This window comes from Mytilus californianus, unplaced genomic scaffold (genome assembly GCF_021869535.1).
Source record: "Mytilus californianus isolate M0D057914Y unplaced genomic scaffold, xbMytCali1.0.p SCAF_22, whole genome shotgun sequence".
In the NCBI taxonomy this organism is placed as follows: domain Eukaryota; kingdom Metazoa; phylum Mollusca; class Bivalvia; order Mytilida; family Mytilidae; genus Mytilus; species Mytilus californianus.
The window spans coordinates 7,528,388-7,549,920 of NW_026262671.1; the positions used below are offsets into that span (position 1 = coordinate 7,528,388).

At 33.6% G+C, this 21,533-nt stretch overlaps 1 protein-coding gene across 1 annotated transcript; it reads right to left on the reverse strand.

Annotated features, from left to right (window-relative positions):
• Positions 1–17,749: 17,749 nt before the first annotated feature.
• On the reverse strand, positions 17,750–21,296 carry LOC127732212 (gonadotropin-releasing hormone receptor-like). Its single transcript, XM_052241295.1, has 2 exons — positions 21,244–21,296; positions 17,750–20,072 (listed from the first exon to the last, which is right to left on the reverse strand). The coding sequence occupies exon 2, from the start codon at positions 20,070–20,072 to the stop codon at positions 18,801–18,803; it is 1,272 nt and encodes a 423-aa protein (XP_052097255.1). The 5' UTR covers positions 21,244–21,296; the 3' UTR covers positions 17,750–18,800.
• Positions 21,297–21,533: the final 237 nt, after the last annotated feature.

Below are 21,533 nucleotides of genomic sequence, written 5' to 3' on the forward strand. Positions count from 1 at the left end.
TGTGCACTCTACAGTTTCTTCATAAGATCATCCCCGGTTTCCGGTGGGGTTCGTGTTGCTCAATCATTAGTTTTCTATGTTGTGTTTTGTATACTGTTATTTGTCTTTTGATCGTTTTTTTTTGCCATGATATTATGAGTTTGCTTTCGACTTATGAGTCTGAATATCCCTTTGCTATCTTTTGCCCCTCTTTCATATACTCGTCTCTTACATAGGGCCTGTGTCGATCCTGAAGTTCATTCCAAGACCCCAAAACCACTTACAGGATGATATAAAATCGTTGCATGGAGAAATCACGGGATGTGAATTAAACGCAAAGAAATAGTCTACTAAATAATTTATAAAAAATACCTGTATTAAAGTGCAGCAAAAACATAGCAGTTTTCCCCACTGAAATTACATTTCCCGCCATTAATCCAAGTCGAACCACGAAGAACGCTATACATGTATCATTAATTTCCATTAAACCCATAATGAAGAATTTATGCCAAAAAGCATAATAGCATAAACGGTATAATAGTGGAAGATATATGCAAGCAAAATCGAGAGAATTGTGCAAATCATGTTACAATCATGAAAATTAGCACGAAGCATCCTTATTATATACTTTTAAAGAAAAAACTGCTGGCTACACATTTTTCTAAAATGGCTGTTGTTTCAAGATCGAAAATACTTATTTTTTTCTGGAAACTGTTTTTCCTTTGCTTTCTTTTAGTAAAAAAATATCAGCTTTTATTTTATAAAAATAGAACACGAAACACGGTTTGGTGGTTACCTTCCTTACATGTGACGTAAATACTAGAAACGAATATTTTACATGTTCAATGATTGGACATGCGCGAAAATGTTACAAAATGCACACAAAAACCTATAAACTAATGACTATATACTCATTTTTTTTTAAATTTTAAATGATATTATGATTTGATTTGATAACATTTGTCAAGATTATGCTACACCTGCCTTTTAACAATTTCGTGCATGCGCAAAACATTTGTATATATAGAGAGCGATTTGCAAGTACTACAAGGGCACATTGTTGGAAATCGTTGCTGATTGTAAACACGGCATGGGGTCCATTTTCAGCTTTTTGTTTTAAAGTCTCCCAAATACTTTATGGTTTGTCGTTTAGTTAAATCCACAAAGTTGTACCAGAATCGACAGGATATGCCAACGATGGATAGCCTAGCCATGGAGGAATGGGCATTAATCCTTCAGATGGTGTACATATAGCAAGGGAGTTAAATGGCAATTGATGAACGATTGGACAGGGTGTAGGTACAACATCAACGAACCCAGTCGAATATTATACAATAAAGTGCAGTTCCAGGTGGTTAAAGGATAATCCCTCGGCCTGTTAACAGTATTTTTCCAAATATTTTCCGCCAGTTTAAAAGTGTACATGCAAAGGTATTGATAAAAGTTTTGAATCCGCCAAAATAATAACCGCCAAAATATTTCGTATACCTTTTTCAATGAAAATCGCGAAATTTTATACGTAAATAACCCGCTATACGGTAATTGTATGAATATCAAGATTATATATACGTTAAAAAAATACGTCACTGTGTGTGGTGTTCTGTGCTGTCGTTAATGGGAGATGTCCGTTGTTATACTGCGGTTTACATGTTGTAATGTACTATTATATTACTTATTCATGCATTTCTCTGTGCTGAGCGTTCTTGCGTTTGTTTGTACTATATTCTTGTCACGCAGTCTTGTCATGTTAGCGATATTTTTTAACATTGCAATATAAGCGGAAGGTTTGGCTAGCCATAAAACCAAGTTCAACCCACCATTTGTTCTTAAAATGTCCTGTACCAAGTCAGGAATATGGCAGTTGTTATCAAATAGTCCGTTTCTGTGTATGGTGACGTTTGTTTGTGTTGCAGTTCAGTGTTTCTGTTATTCCGTTGTTTTCCTCTTATAGTTGATGTGTTTCCTTTGGTTTAAGTTTGTAACCTGGGTTTGTTTTCTCTTAATCGATTGATGACTTTTTAGCAGCGGTATGCTATTGTTGCTTTTATTTATATTGGATTTGTTCTAATTTTTCACCATGACGGAAAGAATGTGTCTGCCATTAGTCGAGAAAGAGGGACGAAAGATACCAAAGGGCATTCAAAAGTCGAAAATAAACTGAAAACAGCATGGCTGAAAAAGACCAACAGACAAACAATAGTACACAAAACACAACATAGAAAACTAAAGACTGAGCAACACGAACCCCCACAAAGAACTGGGGTTGATCTCAGGTGTTCCGGAAGGGTAAGCAGATCCTGCTCCACATGTGGCACCCGTCGTGTTGCTCATGTTAGTTCAAACCCGGTAATAAGTCTAATTCGGTGGGTCACATTCAGTAATTATAAAAGGGGACGGGATTGTAGTTCCGCCTTCATCAGTAAAACGGATATTCCGTAAAGGTCAACCAATTCGTGATGGCGTCCGTAAAATTTAGGAAGGGATGATTTCAACTTCACCACTTGAAACTCTTGGTTTAATAGCTTCCTTGTGAGCAGCAACCCTCTATCAAGGGAAAATGAGCCCTGGAGTATCGTATCAACTGGGAGATATAGACTCCGTATGAATGCGCTGCTGGAATGTTGCTACAAAAAAAATGGAAAGTTCACAATTGGGAAGCTTAAATCATAAGATAGTTAGGAAACTGACTGGTCAAAGTGCTGTTTATGTCAGGACGACTCAACTGAAACGTTAAACTTAACTGCCGATGGGTATAAAATAATGACTACAAACATCCCAAGTTTCACGAAATGAATAGCTTACCTATACCACTAGACGTTAGAAGGCTAAACAATAGTTCCGGAATTAAAAACACTTTAACACTGAATGAGGCAAAATACCATCCAAGTTACCAAGTTAAATTTAACAACATCAAACTGAAGCGTGTCGCAAAACGATACGAAGCAACAAAATCAACAAAACAGTGAAACTGGTGGTTCACCTAAGTTTTTTCGCTGTTCAGTTGATCATGCAGATACAACATTAAAACAATATATTGGCAAGTGTTTTTGTGTGAGAACGAGGCTCCCCATTCGTCATTCAGGGAAGTAATGACCATGAAGCTGAATGATAGATTGAACTGTTGTGCTGAAACTCTCCAGGACAAACAGTTATTGGCCAAATTAAGTACTGAGGATGTGATAGCGCAAGACCTGAAATACCATCCAGCTTGTCTTGTAGCTCTATATAATAAAGAAAGAGCCGTTGAAAAAAGACAGAAGAGACAGAAATTGACATCAATGCAGAAAATGAAACAGGAGATGTTGCCTTGGTCGAATTAGTCATTTATATATTCGAGACGCAAAAAAATAGTGATGGGGCCGTTGCATTTAGGCTTGCAGATCTTGCAAATATGTATGAAAGAAGAGTTGAGCAGTTAAGTGAAGGTTCATTTCCAATACACAGGAAACGACTCAAAGAAATGCTACTTGCAAAGATACCAGATTTTCAAGCATACACTAAAGGTAGAGAGGTGTTGTTGGTTTTTGAAAAAAATTTGGTCCAGCAATAACATTGGCATGTAATTACGACGACACCATACATATCGGAAAAAACCGCAGAAATTATTGGGGACAGATTAAGGAATACAAGACAAAATTTTCTGGTTGATAATCTGCCGATGAAATCCAATAAAGAATCCCCTTATCCCTGCTTTAACTAGTATGTATGATTGAACATTGCCCTGATATACAATCCCAATTAATGAACAGTGTATGCAGGTCTGATCTAGCCATTACTCAGCTCCTAATGTACAATTATCATGCAATTTAGAATTTCTTTTGCTGTTGGTAGAACTCTCAATTCGTGAGTCAGATTTCGTACTTTACAAACAGTCCATATCAAGCATGATACCGTATTTGTTTGGTCTTGATCGTGTAAATTATGCTCGATGGTTACCGATAAATCTTCGAGATATGGCTTCCCTTCACGAACATCACTTACACATAATGGTAATTTCACTGTACGTAAGACCAGCAAGTTGTTTTTAATATGACAATGATTAGGCACATGAACAGAATAATACAATAGTGAAGGGCGATGGTGGTGCCATAGGTTTAACCGAAAATCCCTCAGCTTTGAGACGATGGACCAGAAGTCAGTAGACTGGTAAATTAATTTGAAAGATCTAGTGGTTTGAGTCATTCTACAATAGATGAACGACACCATGAAGACTCTACGACAACACAAAAGGATTTCTTCAAAAAGGTTCAGACTCTTTATAAAGTGAAGAATGAGTGAAATCCATTTATAGAGGAGTCATCTGTTTTGTACAAACTTGACTCTAGAAGGAAATTGGTGATTCGGAAGCAGGTAATATATGTAAACTCCAAGATATTGGGTCCAAACAATACTAAGACTGTTTGAAACAATTGCAAAACAAAGGAGAATCTGCTTTTCATGACCCGATAAAAAAAGAACAATTTCCCATTACTTAGCCGAAAAAAGAAACCGGAAACGTCTTCGTCAAAAACAAAGCTAAAGAACCAGAAAGACGATTGCAATCTATTTTCTAGATTTTTCATTTCATGTCAAAGTAGACAGTGTGACTTGGAAGATTTCTTTAGCCACGAAAACAAAACTGCTCCACCGTCTTTGTCTCAGGACGACACTTTAAACAGTAGTATTAAATTGCAGCTAATGGATACACTTGAATCATTCTGCGCTTAGCCATCAAGTGATCCACATTCTGACGCCTTTATCATTGATGGGGCAGCAATGCTTAATTCCAGGCCACGACGTGTGGTAAAAACATTTAATGACTATGCAAATGATGTCATACTACCTTACATAAAATCTTGCACCAATAAGTATTTAAGAGTAGACATTATATTTGACGTTTACTTAAAGAATAGTTAAAAGGTTGAGACGAGAAGAAAGCGAGGTGCTGGTGCTAGACGGAAAATTGTTGATTCTGGTAGAACGCCAAAGGTTTGAAGTAGTTTTCTCCGTAAAGATGACAACAAAACGGAATTGTTAAAGTTTCTCGCCGACAGAATTGCTTTTTTATAGACTGATAAAAATGTTTATGTTACTAAAGGTGAAAATGTTCTTTGCAATTTCAATACGGATACCTCCCAGCTGTCCCCTTGTAATCACGAAGAAGCAGATACACGAATGCTTGTCCATGTTAAGCATGCTGCTGTAAATGGTTGTAAAGAAGTAATTTTAAGTAGTACTGACACGGATGTAGCAGTTTTAGGAATTTCAGCATTCGAAAGACTAGGGTTGGACAAATTGTGGATAGATTTTGGAAGGAATAAAGACTTTTGATGGCTTCCTGTACATGACATATCATATTTGGTAGGTCCTCGTGTATTTGATCTTCCTTTCTTCCATGCATTCAGTGGATGTGACACTGTGTCGGCATTTCGGGGGAAAGGGAAGAAGTCAGCTTCGCAGACATGGGAAGTAATTCCAGATGTAACGGACGTTTTAACCCGCTTGAGTATGAGACCAAATTCTATTGAAGACACATACATGGACATCATAGGATGTATTGATTTGCATCAGTATGACAGAACAACTACAACATTTGCTGTTAGCGAGGCACGATTTGAATTGTTTGCCAGGAAACAGAGACCTTATGATGCCATTACACCTACCAGAGGTGCTCTTCTTGAACACACTGAAAGAGCAACATATCAAGACGGACATGTTTGGGCTCAAATGGATATATGCATTCAACAAGTACCAAATCCTGACCACTGGGGTTGGATGAAAGAAAAAGACAATGGCAGTTGGGAACCAAAGTGGACTTCATTACTTGCCGTCGCACCCTCGTGTCAGGGACTTTCGAAATGTGGATACAAGAAATCCTGCTGTGTGAGTAACTGTAAATGTAACCGTTCTGGTCTTCTTTGTACGGGTTTATGTACATGCAACTGTCAGTTGGATAAAAATTAGATAAAGCAACATGTTTTTCTAACCAAATTAGGCATTTAAACTGAACAAAGTAAAGGATATCTCTTGTTAAGTTAATGGAAATGATAAAAACTTACATTTTCGCCGTTTTGGCAGCCATTTTGGAACCAGAAGTTACATTTTATTATCATTAATGTATTGTCTCATCGTACTTTTGGAATTGTAAATTACTTTTTTATCAAAATTTACATTGGATTATACCTACAACACAGCTTTCAAAGGATTCACAAAATGTAGCCGATTGGAACTGACGCCATTTGCAAAATGAGCGGTGGCCATCTTGAAAAATGGAAATTTCTTATGGCCAGCAGCTGTTCTAAAAAAATAATATTTAGGTTAACTTTATACCAAATTTTATGCTTGCATTACGATTTTCACAATTGTTTGCATTGTTTTTGTTTTATTGCACTAGATGCGAGTTTTGACATAAATGTCTTTTCAGTGATGCTCAAATCCTAAATATTTGAAAATACAAAACTATATACAGGCTTATAAAACCCCAAAACAACTTGAAAACCGAAACCAGACAAGGTAGATACATTCTTTGATTTTGAATGATTTACAAAAGTGTGCTACAATGTCCGCATTGTCATGCCTGTACCAACGTACTGGCTAGTGTACTAGTGATGCTCTCGTGGATTAACAGTCCCCCAGCAGAGGTAGTGATAACATTGACGGTACCTTTTTTACTGTACCAGATGCGCATTTCAACAATAAATGTTTCTTCATTGATGTTGGAAGCCAAAATAATTGAAAATACAAAACTAAATGTAATTAGTGTAGATCAGATTAAAATAAAACTAAAACTGATCTAACGAGAAGCAGAACCCGGATAAGAAATTAGAGCTATGCACGAAGAATATAACTTTCTTGATTTTAAACGATTTACAAAATTGTATAACAGCAAATTCCATGATATAGTATCCGTTTTGCATGTCAGTACCAAAACGCTGGCTCCTGGGCTTGTGATGACCATTTTGGCAATAAATGTGTCTTACTCTGAATTATTGATGAAAATTATGAAACGATTTTAATATTCATCAAGCAAAGCTGCTTTAACAAAATGTCTGTCCCAATATATTGCAACTGTAAAGTCTATGAAATAAGACGTGCAAAATGACATTATGCATGTTATGTGATTAATATTCTGAGAAAACGTCAATAACATCTGATTATGGGTTAAGGGGAGGAAGCGGAAACAATTTTGTACTAAAGTGTGCGGGTGTGATAACGTCCATGTCGTATCAAAGAAAACATCATAAGAGCAAGATTCTAAGAATGTTTCATATATATCCAAGTGGTTCAAGAGTAGTAGCGGATACAACATTGGGACGGAACCCGGTATTTTAGAACATTCTCATGTATTGCACGGTAGCACTATTAAATCACCGTACCTCCATCTTCTACCAATCAGATAGTCTGTTCGAAAGTACAATGTATATCAAAACATTTACACAACACGACTGCTGCCAAGATCTCCTGATTACTTTTTTTTTATTGAAGACCCATATCAATTCCGGTTCTGAACACCTTACGATGCTAAAGACAAATTAAAAGAAAATATCAGGTAAACGCAATTGAGACAGCAACCACCGACAAAAATGACAAAGACAGTAAGAGGTCAATAAACGGTCTTCAACAAACGCCCATTGTCTAGACTAAACAATATATCATGTTGTAAGTCGCCCGTACCCGCGTGTCTAGAAAAGTTATGATAGAGGTTGTTGTAGTGCCAATATATTTTGCTTAAAGAAACTAATAGTATAATTGTTTAAGAAAAACAATCAAGTTTTTTTACACAACTCCAACAAGTTAATATAAATGGACATGACAGTGGTAACCAATTTTGTATCTGCAACATCTTAATATAATAGAAGTATTGTAACTTTCTAATCAATTTAATCATAAAATTACATTTTACACGTCTTATTTCATTGACTTCAAAATTGCGATATGTTGGTGCGTGATTTTATTTTAGCAGCTTTGATCGCAGTAGTTCTCGTTAAATTTTTTTTCTGGTTTAATACATCTCAATATAAGCGTGAAATCAGGAATGTTAACCTTTTCAATGGATATGGGAGGTCAACTCCCTTTTTTAAGGATTATCATCAATAGTATTTTTATTTGGTGTGTTGTGTACTGTTGTTTCTCATTTCATCTTTTTTTTCTAAAATAGTGTCAGTATTGGATTGTTGACTTTGAATCTATCCCTAGGTATCTTCTGATATTTTTTGATTTTGTGCATTTATTGTTATATGACGGCCTGGATGGTTCTATGAGACAACTATTAACCATTGACCAATTGATAATGATGTAAAAAAAAACTACAAATCAACGAAAGGTCTCTTAAAACAAACACTGATATGGGCGTGATGAGAGAAGATATTATAACACACAAAAATATAGTATACAAATTGATAAGTTTTTATTCATAAAAAGAGGACAACTAGCATGTATCCGTTTCACACACAATAAATGTGTCTTCATTTGAACTCTTGATGAAAATTATGAAATGATTTTAAAATTCATACAAGCAAAGCTGTTAAAATAAAATGTTTACTCCATCGTTACGCAATTGTAAAGTATAAGAAATAAGAAGTGCAAAATAACATTTTTTGATTAAAATTCTGAGAAAATTTCATTAACTTAAAATTAGGGGTCAATGAGAATAAGCGGAAACAAACGTGTACTGAAGTGTGCGGGTGTAATAACGTTCATGTTATGACAAAGATAACATCCTAAGAGTAAGATTCTAGAAATATTTCACAAATATTCAAGTGGTTCAAGATCAGTAGCGGATACAACAGTGGGACGGTACCCCGTATCTTATAAAATCCTTAAGTATGGCACGGTAACAGTTATACATTGTCGTACTTCCCTTTTCTACAAGTCAGATAGTCTGTTCGGAAGTACAATGTATATTTTAACATTTACCTAACACGACTGCTGCCAAGATCCCCAACTTACTTTATTAATGTAAGACCCTAGATCAATTACGGTTCTGAACACCTTACGCTGCTTACATCAAGTTAAAAGAAAATATGGGGCAAACGCAATGGAGACAGCAACCAACGACAAAAATGACAAAGACATCTAGAGGTCAATAACATAACGGATCTTCGACAAACAACCACTGTCGATATAATATACCAAGTTGTAAGTCGCTCGTAACCCCCAAGTCTAGACGAATTGTGATAGGTGCTTGTTCCAGTGTCAATATGTTTTGATTCAATAAACTGTTAGTATATATTTCGGTAAAAACCAATCAAGTTGTTTAAAAATTCCATCAAGTAGATATTATTGAACATGACAGTTGTAACAGATTTTGTATCTGCAATATCTTATTAGAAAATATTTTAATTTTCTCAGAATCATATACATATAATGCCAATTTACACTTCTTACTTCATAGACTTTACAATTGCGTTATTTTGGAGCGTTAGCAGCTGTGTTCGCAGGGCTTCTAGTATATTTTGATTCCATGTAAAACATCTCAATATAAGTGTGCTATCAGGACTGATTACATTGTCGAAGAATTTTAGTGGTCAGCCCTCCTTTCTGGTCAGGATCAAGACTATCATCTTTAGTTTATTATGTGGTGTGTTGTGTACTGTTGCTTCTCTTTTCATCCTGTTTCTGTTGTTAAAATGTTTTGAGAATTGCTAGGGTTGATGACTTTTAATATTCCCCTTTGTTAGCTTATCCTTATTTTAATTGCATGAGTTTATAGTTACATGACGATCTGGATGGGTCAACTATCAACCATAGATCAATTGCCAATAATGTAAAAAAAAAACTACGGATTAACAAAAGGACTCCAACAACAGCATTCATGTGGTCGTGATGCGAGCAGATACTTTAGTTTTAGTACATAAAAACTATAGTATACATATCGACGAGTTTATATCCACAACTATCATTAAAATGTAAACATAATAGCTGAAAAACAAGTCTTTAAAATATAATATAAAAATTGAAAAATGTGGTATGATTGCAAGTGAGACAATAATCCACCAAGGAACAAATAACGAAGATACAAATAACTATAAATACGTAAAAAGTACGCCTTCATCCTTTAATGTACTGTAAACCAACTTATTTTCGCGACTTTCGCGAGTAGAAAAATAGCGCGAATATAAATTGTCGCTAATATGTAAAACTTGGATCTTTCTTTATTCAACTACATCAAACAAATTTGAAAAACACAAAATTAAATCGCTGCGAAATGGGCTAGTAAGGGCTAAATGCGAAATAAAGTATCCGCCAAAAAAAGTTGGTTCATTAAGTCTAAAAGGATAATTGAACATCATGAGGAAAGGTAGGGCCGTCATTTGCCTATATTCCGTGATTTATGCAACTTAAATGGCTGCCGTTATTAGAAGATAATTTGATTTCTAAATATTAATGTTTATTAAAACTGTATTTTCAAGCCTTTTCTAACTGATAATATTAGTTGAATTTCATGCGATGTTATTGCACGACTGTTGCAGTATAGGGGAGGGTTGAGCACTTACAAACATGTTTAAACCCACCGTATTTTTATACACTAGTCCCATGTCAGGAGCCTGTAATTCTATGGTTGCCGTTGGTAACACTGTAAGCATTTATTGTGCTTTAGTTGGGTTTGTTTTTGTGCATTAATCAAGCCGTTGTTTTTATTTGTAATCATTTACTGAAATGATACGCACATAGTTGCACTTTTTTTAATACATACAATAACTAAGTATTTCTATATTGTTTTAATAAAATTTATAATGAAATGAAATATAATATATCTTTTGGTGCTTCAAAATGTCAAGTTTATGTTGATGAAAAGTCGTTTATGAACCATTTGAATCTATCTTAATTGTTTAAGGAAACAGACAAGGAAATTATTTATGACATAAATGTCTCATAGCAGATAGAAGAAATATAATTGAATTTAGAAGACTGTACTTCAAGTGTGATATGATATGTTAAGTATACTGAACTATTTAAACCGGTATTCGTTATCATTGAGAGAGCGAGCAATAAATTCACCATATCCGATAGCTTTCTTCCAATTTACATGCATAATAAGCATTGGTTTAGGCATGGTGGAATACTAAACACCCTCTGTTAATGATAAAATATTTAATTTGGTCTTGTAAATAAAATATTACACTATTATTTTTGTTTTCGTCGTTGGAATTTTAAATAGCATTGTGTAACAATTCTAAGCCATCATGTAATGACCAAAAGACTAATATATCTTTTTTCAGCTGTGATTTAGTAAATAAGATTGCACTTTTAGTAGATGTTTTTGAATCCGCTGTTAATTTCAAATAAAACAAATCGTAAATTATAGATAATAAAGCAATTATCTGATTATTATCGACATTTTGGTGAAAAAACATGTAGTAAATGGATCCAATAATCTCACAACATATTTTATCGGTCAAATTTCGAATCACGCAACTAAAGCTTTCCAAGAACGTCGCAGTTGTTTGTCAAGGAGAACGGATGTTTAATCTACATCAATTTACGGTTTTGGTGGAGATGTTTTTTCCTATATATAAAGCTGTAAGTGTCATAAGTGAACGATGTTTTCCCGATAGAAACTGTAACTGATATCAATCGAACTAGATTTTTTTCAATAACATACATCCTAGAAAATGTTTACACACGGGTCTATGTCCATGCTATGTTTTGATAACATCACTATAATGACTTAAGTTGAATGACTTTGAAATGATTTGAATTTTAAATTTTAGTTTAATAGATTTTCGTCTTCTCATCAAAGATACAGTAATATCTGCATATACCGGTACTTTTGTTTTGTATAATGCTTTATCCTGAAATTCTTTCTAAGGATAATGTTAAATCGTTCTATGTAGAAATCACAGGATGTAGATTAAAAGTAAGGTAATAACCTTATAAAATAACGAAGATAAAATTCAACAGCAGCAAAAAATAAGAGTGATCGTCATTTGAAATAAATCAATGTTCCCGCCATTCACCAAGGTCGACCCACGAAGAACACATACATTGTTAGACATATATCTCTTTTTCCCTATTAAAACCATAATGCGATAGTGTATGTCTAAAAGCATTAATAACATCATTGTAAACGATTTTACTGTCCTAGTTGCGTATTTTGACATAAAATGTCTCTTAGGCGATGCTAGAAGTCTAAATATTAAAAAATACAAAACTTAAGGTAGATGGGGGGTCTAAATCAAAATCCATAGAATTCTTTAATAAAATGCCAAAATGTTGCTTAAATCATGACGTTCTCGAATATATAATGACAAGTATGGGTCACCCGGCTTTTTTTTTCAAGTTACAGGTTGTGTAAAATTGTCAAATTTGTATAAATTATTCATGGATGACACACTGTTGTGTGATAGAAAGAAAACTAACCGATAGAATATTAAGATAAAATATGAAAAGATAGCTCTTATAATGGGCTTTCAGAAAATAAAAAGAAGAATTATGGTCACCGAATTCTTGCTTTAAAACAAAATAGATAAATTCATATCAAAAGTTTCATTATCTGGCTTACCTCCCCTTATCATTTTATTGATGATATGCTGTTCCCATGATAGTGTTGGGATTTTTTTTTCAAAGGAGGGATTGTCAAATACCACACCAGGCATAGCCTCGTTTAAATTGTAGGGATATTCTATGATGTTGGGTTTTTTTTAGAAATATTTCAAGAGGTTTTGTAGAATACCATTTGCTATTTTTTCTATCTATTTCGTTAGAGATGTTAGGTCTCTTTGTAATCTTTGCCATAACTGCAAAACATGGAAAGGAAATTTGTCGTAATCGACAAAATGTTGACGACAAGTACAAATATTTCTTCCCAATGTTGTTAATTTACCACAGGAAGATGATAGGTCTTAGAACCATTTCAAATGGGACAACCAAGTTTGCATCGACGAGGAAATGTTATCCCTCTTGTTCAGCGCGACTCTATCCAACAATTTATATTTCCCTTTATGTGTGTGGAGGGCTACCAAATGCTTTGTTGAAGTCCAGAATTGGTATATCTACTGATACTGTTATTTAACTATTTTCATGTTATCTTGTGAACTATTTGGACAGAATGTCAATCTTTCTTCTGGACTACAGCAGTTTGAAACCGATACCGACTGATCAACGCCAATTTTCTATTTGCCAACATGTAAACAGAAAAATTCCCGGACCACTTCAAACGAGAAAAAAATCGGTATCAAATATGCAGTAAAAATAGGATTATCAAGATTTACTTTTGATCCTCCCATTATCCCATGAATGCTCTCTTCTCGATCTGTCCATCCGTTCGTAAGTACGTCCATCCTTCTACAAGTACGTCCATCCTTCCTGTGTATTATCAGATTGATGTTTTGTTTAAGTCAGTTTGAGGTCACATGAACTTGAAACTTAGTACACATGTTCATTATGAGGTGACCTGTCTGATATATACACCAACTTAGGATTTTTTACACAGATTTTATGGTTTACTGAACATGAAAATGTAATAAAGCGATACTGGTATGGTGGTCTATGGAATTGTATTCTTCTTTTTCAAATATGATTGAAATTTAATGCATTTGAAGCGCTTTTCTGGATAACCTTCATCAGTAACTCCCAAAACAAAAACTGCCAAGCCAATGATGTATAATTAATTAAATACTTGTGAGCTATACGACAATAAAGATCTTATATAATAACCAAATCCGCCTAAGTTCAGTTTAACCATAATTATTTAGAACCCTTTTTTATAATAATTTATAAATCTTTCAACTGAATATTTAAGAAGGTGTCGTACATCATGTAAGTTACCAGAGCAATGACTACTGAATTGATGATAGTATCAAACTAGCAACGTCATGAACCCATTGTATGATGATCGCAGATCTTTGTTTCCTTTTCTTTGATCTACACTGAAAAGTGTGATTATTAAACCATTCAGAACAGGAAGTTTTTAAGCAATCCCCTTTAAAAAATAATAACGTATGTTTCTTTTTAAATATTAATTGAATGAAATCTTTTTTTATATGAGTATTCGATCATTTAATTGTTTCAACGTTCAAATTTGACTAAATCACGTCAAAGCTTTTCTTTTAAAAAGAAACCCGCAAAAAAATCATTCTTTACTTTTACATATGAAATTTCATAATATTTAACCTTTGTTATTTCATTAGGTGCACATTTTATTCAAAATTAATAATTATTATATCATTTGGACTGTGCAAAGTTGATTATTTTACTAGCCGTAGCTGATTTATTTAAAGATTGTTATTTCTTCTATATACTGTTTATATGGAGTCTTCCGGATTGTCCCACTTTTTGAAATTTCAGGTAAAAAAGTAATGACATTTTGTGGAACAATCGGGAAGATGTGTGTGGGATAATTGGGAAGTTTAAATTTGGGACAACTGGGAATAGTTTTGATAGTGGTTTATTTGTTTTTAAAGTGTGAAAAAGGACATATAAACGGTTTATTCCCGATTGTCCCACTTTTTAAAATTTTATATGTCCTTTTTGGTAACATACCACCGTACGTTTCTACGTATTTTTACATAATCCTTGACTTTTAAATGTTAAGGTGAGCGTTACTGATGATTGATTGATTGATTGTTGATTGCTTTACGCCGCATCAGCACAAAAAGGCTATATCGCGGCAAGAGCTATTTTGAATATTATAACGAGACGTTTTTTTTTTTTTTAAATCAGACAAACAGTCTTTAAATTTACTAAACCTTTAGTTAAAGCGAAATTTACGTTTACCAATAACATTTCACCAATAAGATAAAATGATAAAAACTTAAGATCATTTTAAACTACAAATGTATTACAATAAATTCATAATTTGGAATATATTCCAATTTCTTTTAAAAATAAAACAATTATTTCAACAGGAATATTATTAAATAAATCATACATATTATTTACATTAAAATGTAGTTTTTTTTCCGGATGTCGAAAAAGTCAATAATTCAATTAAAATATGTTTAATTGTATACTTGCAATCGCAAGGTATACATGCTGGTTGAATTTCAATTTTTTAAAGATACGCGTGTGTTATTCTAGCATGACCAATAAGGCATCTAGAAATAACACACTGATCTTTCCTGTTTATAAATTTGTTTAAAGGTTTACATAAAGTTGGTTTAATTTCATGCAATTTATTGTCGTTCCTTTCACTCTAAGCATTTTTCCATATATTTAAAACATATTATGCGTTACTGATGAAGATAATTCTAGAAAAGGACTTCGGACGCACGAAATTTATAAAATGTTGTTTTCATTTAGCGAAAGACCATTTTAGCGAAAATCTTACCTTACCGTACTCGAGCCGTGAACTGTAAATATGCTTGTTTACTGTGAAACAAAAACAAGTGCATTATGTGGGAGATAATGGGCATCATGTGACAGATATCGCGCAATCGGAAATCGACAGGTGAATCCGTTACTTTCCTTCTATCCCGCGGCTGTAATACGATATATATGATTAAGTGATTAAAAATTAAAAATAGCGGTTAACCGATAAAAATAGCGGATAACCGATATATATAAATAGCGATTAACCGATAAAAATAGTGGTTAACCGATAAAAATAGCGGTTAACCGATAAAAATACCTTTTGAACCAAATGGTACAGCATAATATTTGTCTAAGCATTGCATGTCTTGACCGAAGGAGAATCGGTTAGATGCCAGTGAAAGGATAAGATTTCGAAATGACTTTCATTGAAGAATGTTTTGTTTACATCTACAGAGAATATCAATTGAAAACACTACAATCTCTGTATTTGAACAAGGACTGTATATTGGTGTTGCCTACATGTTATGGTAAAAGCTCATATTCCAGGTTCGACATGTTTTTTTTTATAGATAAAATTGATAGAGAACGACCTATGATAGTTGTAGATAGATGCAGGACGGAATCGTCCGAATTAAGACGGGTGAGATATCGTTATGCAATCGACAAAGAATGAAAAGGTCAAGCAATAGCATTGGCATGATACTAGTACGTAAATATGATGAACTGCACACAAATATTTTCCAGGATAGAATAGTTTGATTATTCGAGTAATCTTTTCCCAAGTATCCTCATCTTTTTCCAGGATAGAAAGTACTTGTAACACAAACAGAACTCAAATATGAGATGTACAGGCAAAAAGTAAAAGAACAAAATTCCGAACTCCAAGGAAAATACAAAACGGAAAGTCTTTTATAAATTGGCAAAATCAAAAGCTCAAACACATCAAACGAATATAAAACAACTGTCATATTCCTGACATTGTACAGGCATTTCCTTATGTAGAAAATGGTGGATAAAAGAAGGTTTTATAGCTAGCTGAACCTCTCACTTGTATGAGATGATAATTTACCATTTTACTAAAATGGCTAAAAGTTTGGGGAAACACCTCCGATGTTTTCTCTGAAATGTCCTATCAATTTGCAAAAGTTTTCTCCGCCAGGGTAGTGATTAATATTTTAGTATGGGAAAACATAATTAATTGGAAATGGCGCTGAACTAGCTTCCGGTAGCCAAGTACTCTTAAATCTGTACTTATTTTTATCTTTTTGTAAGCGTTTTTCGGTTCTTCGCGCCGATTTGATGAATCAAGCCACATCTATATGATTGTTACAGTTTCTTCTTGTGTTGTGCTGTTACAACACTTGCTCTCGGTATATTTGGTTGAACACCCACAAATACTGATAACACAGCCACATTCTTTATGTGCCTATCCAAAGTCAGAAGCCTGTATTTCAGTGGTTGCTGTTAATTTATGTCTGTCATATTTTTTTTCCGTAAATTGTTTTGTTTTAAATTAGGTCGTTAATTTTCTCGTTTAAATTGTTTCACATTTTTCCTGTCGAGGTCTTTTATTACGGACTATACGCGAGTCAGTGTTTCTCATTGTTGAAGGCCATACGGTGTTAATTGTTTACATCGACTTCATTTATGAATTCTCCTTATTAATATTCACTCTTTACATAAATAAAAGATTAGACACGTCACTTTCTTTTCGGTCTATAACTTTCTCAAGTCTAAGGAGCTTCAATGGCATAATGGTCTTAGTAGTTCATCTACATTATCATTGGTCTCCCGCACGTAATAGGTGCGTTCGATTGTCAGTGTTCCTGTCAAAAGTCGGTGGTTCTCTCTACAAGCACCACCGGTTTCCTCCACCGATAAAAACTGGCCCAAAAGATATGTCCAAAAAAGTTAAATGTGGCGTTAAACATCAACAATCAAAACCAATCAATTCTCCATTAAATATAACTACCCTGACACTTATATGAACCTCTCTTGTTGACACAGTTAACATTCCACGAATTTACACCTCTTAAACCTGACAAATGCAATAACAAGAAAACGAATAAATGGCGGGTGTCAGTATAGATCATCTAAAATTAAATAGAAAACAGGAAGCCTGTACGATAATGAGATAGGAGAGATACTTAAAGCTACTTGTGACTATTATGATGGTATAATTGGTACATCCCTTTGATGTTTAAAAAAATATAAGCATAAGAGGCGGCTGAAAAGTGTGTGTGGGTGAGGGGGGAGGTCAAATTCCAGAAAGTGAAAATAAGATAAAAAAAATTTTATTGTCTAATAGTTAAGAAGAAAAACGGTGTTCTCTTTAATTTTAATTTTTTATTTTCAATATTGTCCCCTCTCCTATTCTCCTTATATAGGAAAATTTAAAAAAATCATAAGATGAATAAAAAACATTGACGATACCTTCCAAAAAAAAAAATAAAAACAAAAAAAAATAAAAACAAAACAAAAAAACAAAAAGCAAAAGATTACACAAAATGAACTCCGTTAGAAATGTACTCAGAAACAGTCTTTCGAATGAATTTTGTTGAAAATTGTTTACTTTCGGTGAGTAAATGATATAAGTTGAACATAAACGGCTGTCACGTCTGTTTGTGTGTTCGTGTTCAATCTGTTCGCTTTTGTGTATTTAGTTTTGCTGAATCACAGTGATTCTATGCCATATGGATCAGGAACGGCTAACACGTTTGTTTGTGTATTCGTGTTCAGTCCGTTTGGTATTTGTATTTAGTTTACTCAATCTCAGTGGTACTATGCCATATTAGAACAAGAACGGCTGACGAGTATGTTGTTTTTTCGTATTCGGTCTGTTCTCGTTTTCCATTTAGTTTTGTTAATTCTCAATGATTCTTTGCCATACTGGAACAGGAACGGCTGACGAGTCTGTTTGTTTTTTCGTGTTCGGTCTGTTCTCGTTTTCCATTTAGTTTTGTTCACTCTCAGTGATTCTATGCAATACTGGAACAGGAACGGCTGACACGTCTGTTTGTTTTTTCGTGTTCTGTCTGTTCTCGTTTTCCATTTAGTTTTGTTCACTCTCAGTGATTCTATGCTATACTGGAACAGGAACAGCTGACACGTCTGTTTGTATGTTCGTGTTTGGCACATCTGCTATAAGCATTTAGTTTTGCTCACAGTTGATTAAGAATTTATCGTGGTCGATTTGGTACACCAGACGCGTGTTTCGTCTACATCAGTCTTGACAGTGAAGCTCCATTTACTTTAAAAGTTGACATTTTTCAGAGTTTACAAATATATCATATTTAAGGTTCATAGTACTATAAACTTGATGGAATATTGTTCTACTGTAATATATATTCATTAAGGTTACATCGACAATTTCTGTCACAGTTCCCTTTAAAATATTTCGAACAAAAGGTACACACACATAAACATAGAAATTACGGAAAAAATTAATTCAAAGTATGCATTGTACAAGAATTACTTACAATTTACCACAATTACAAAAATGTGTCTTTAAAAGTGTTTATTTGTTGCCAACCACATGTTTTTCTTTAGATATTCTGACAAATAGAACTTTATTTGTCCAAGTATGTTTAGTGCAGCGCCTTCTTGATTCTCTTGAATAGGTCTTTGCATTGTTGTCTGAATTGAATGCTCAAGAAACAATAAATTATTGGATTGAGCGAACTGCTCAGCATGTAGTTTCTCAGGAACAAGTTGTAAACCGCCTTTCCAGCAGTGCTCAATTCGTTGTAATATGATTTGTCCAAAGCTCTAATAATAACTATGACGCAATAAGGAACAAACGATCCCATGAATACAATTGTAACCATGAACAACATCAATGTCGTTTTGTACATTTGTGACTTTCGAGCTTCGATGCTAGATATCGACAATGACCTCTGTCTAAACATGTCACGTCTAATCGAAGCACTGGATTGTTTTGTCAACTTATGTGTATTTTTTTCTGACACAGAATAAACCTGTTTCTCGTTGTTCTCGTTCTGTACATTTTCTGGGCTGTTCCGGGCAAGCCGCTCTTGCTCTTCTGTCCTCTTGTCTCCTAGACAGTTATCATCTGTGGACAATGTAGAGGTACTACCCTTCCTATATTTCAATGGCGTTGGATTTACTGATGTTCCCCGTTGAATAACTTGGTATCCGATCATCGAATACAGAATGATCATTGCCAAATCGATTATCACATTGCCTACTAGTAGAGATAATGAGAAAATCAGTGGGTAACTCGTTTGTATGAATTTATCTTCGTAAAGGCAAGTTTTCCCTATGATGCACATGTGTGTTTTTCCTGGAATAGGAATGGGAACAGTCTGTGACCCATATATGAACAGAGCCGGCCAGGCAAATGTAACCGATAATATAAGCGCAAGAATTACAACTTTCTTGGCATGGTGTGGGCGCAGTTGTGGTCTCAAAGGATAACAGATTCGAATATATCGATCGATAGCAATTGCCGCCAAAACCACGGACGATCCATGGTTCATCATAAAGGTGATATAACGGAAAATTTTGCAAACTGGATTATGGTCGAATGTTATGATGTTATGCAATACAGTTAATTCCATTGGCATTGTAAAAAAACAATTCATCAAGTCAAATCCAGCTAAAGCAAGAATGAATATACGGGCAGTGGTTTTACGCCATTTTGAAAAATAAATATAAAATACTAGCGCATTTCCAGGTCCGCCAATTAAAAACATAAAAAGCGTAAAGATGAAACTTGGTAGAAATATACTTTGAAACACTTGATCATTTGCCTTGTCGAGATAAATTCCTGTTGTAATTTTAGTACTACACATAGGATATACGACGGTACTGTTGTTAGCCATACTGGTATAATTCATCTGAAAATAACGAGTTCTGTAACATCGAATCGATATATTTGATCAAGAGTAATATTTGTTATATAAATCACTATCACTATCATTGTTATCATAAATTATTATTAATATTTTTTACCGTTTTTATGCTGTTGTTTATTTATTGTTTATATTGTGAATTTGCCTAGCAGATCTAAAAATTTAACAAAATTGAATTCAATGACCCAAACGAATTCTTTTGACCATTTAATCAATACAATTGAATGTCTCACTCAGTAAATCTCAATTTTGTATGGATGAAGTATTTATTTTATAAGAAGTTGGATCTCGGTTTACATAAAATTGTATGAATTTCAATATGGTTGCTTGTCTAGAACAATATCAGTGTTTTCTAAATGTATATAAAATATGAGTGAATTTTGCGCAATAAAAGACATTTTACCGTTTGTTGTATTAAATTGCATTATAATAATTACTTAAACGACCTTTATAGCGTTTCCGGTCATTTTCTTTCCGACATGAAATTAGGACGAAAGATGTTACAGGAAAATAGCCATTTCCGATATGACTTCGCTTTTCAATTAAACAGAAAATGTAAAAAATCTACCTAAAATGAAGAAAAACAAAATGAAAATAAAAAGTCATATTTTATATTATATTTTTTTATGAAACAAAAGAGTTGCGGAGGTATAGGTCATTACGCATGTCTGTATTAAGATTTCTCCTTAACATACACTTGACGAATCTTATGTTAAGTGTATTACTGTTATGTCACGTTTCATGGAGTTGTTATATGCAAAAGTTGAAGTGTTTGAGGAAAAAGATATTGTTGTATTTGCTATGATCAACTCTAAATTGATGCATTTACTTAGAAATCGATTAAAGTTGAAAACACCAACAAATAAAAATAAAAATACGAGAAAAAAATCAACTGTAGCAAATTTACGAAGTAACAAATTCCTTTCAAAATATTTTTTTCTGTGGTTGTCTTTTTTTAATTGAAAAATTAGTTCGTTATCATTTTTTCGTAAAATAGTAAATCATGAAAAAAATGTTTCCACTCTCTCTTTTCCATAAAAAAACAAAATGACTATAAAAACAAAACGACTAACTAATAAACATTGAAGTAAAAAGACAAAATCAAAATATCGAATTTAAATTTTAAAATTAGAAGTATTCTAGGAATAAAACCTACCTCAGCACAGAACAATGTCCTCCAAAAAACTCATCACAATTAACTGAAACCACTATCTATAGCCACTTAAGATACTTCCGATACAGGGTTGATCTATGGCAAGCCGTTTTACATTTATTCAATGATATGTTCCTTATAAAATTAATAATATAAAGTATAATACAAGATATCTTACATTCTTTACGAGATATCTAATTATTTTGAAGTTAATTAGATATCTTATATACTCGAAAAGATATATTTTAAACTGAATTATATATATATTATATATATATATCTAATATAGTTTA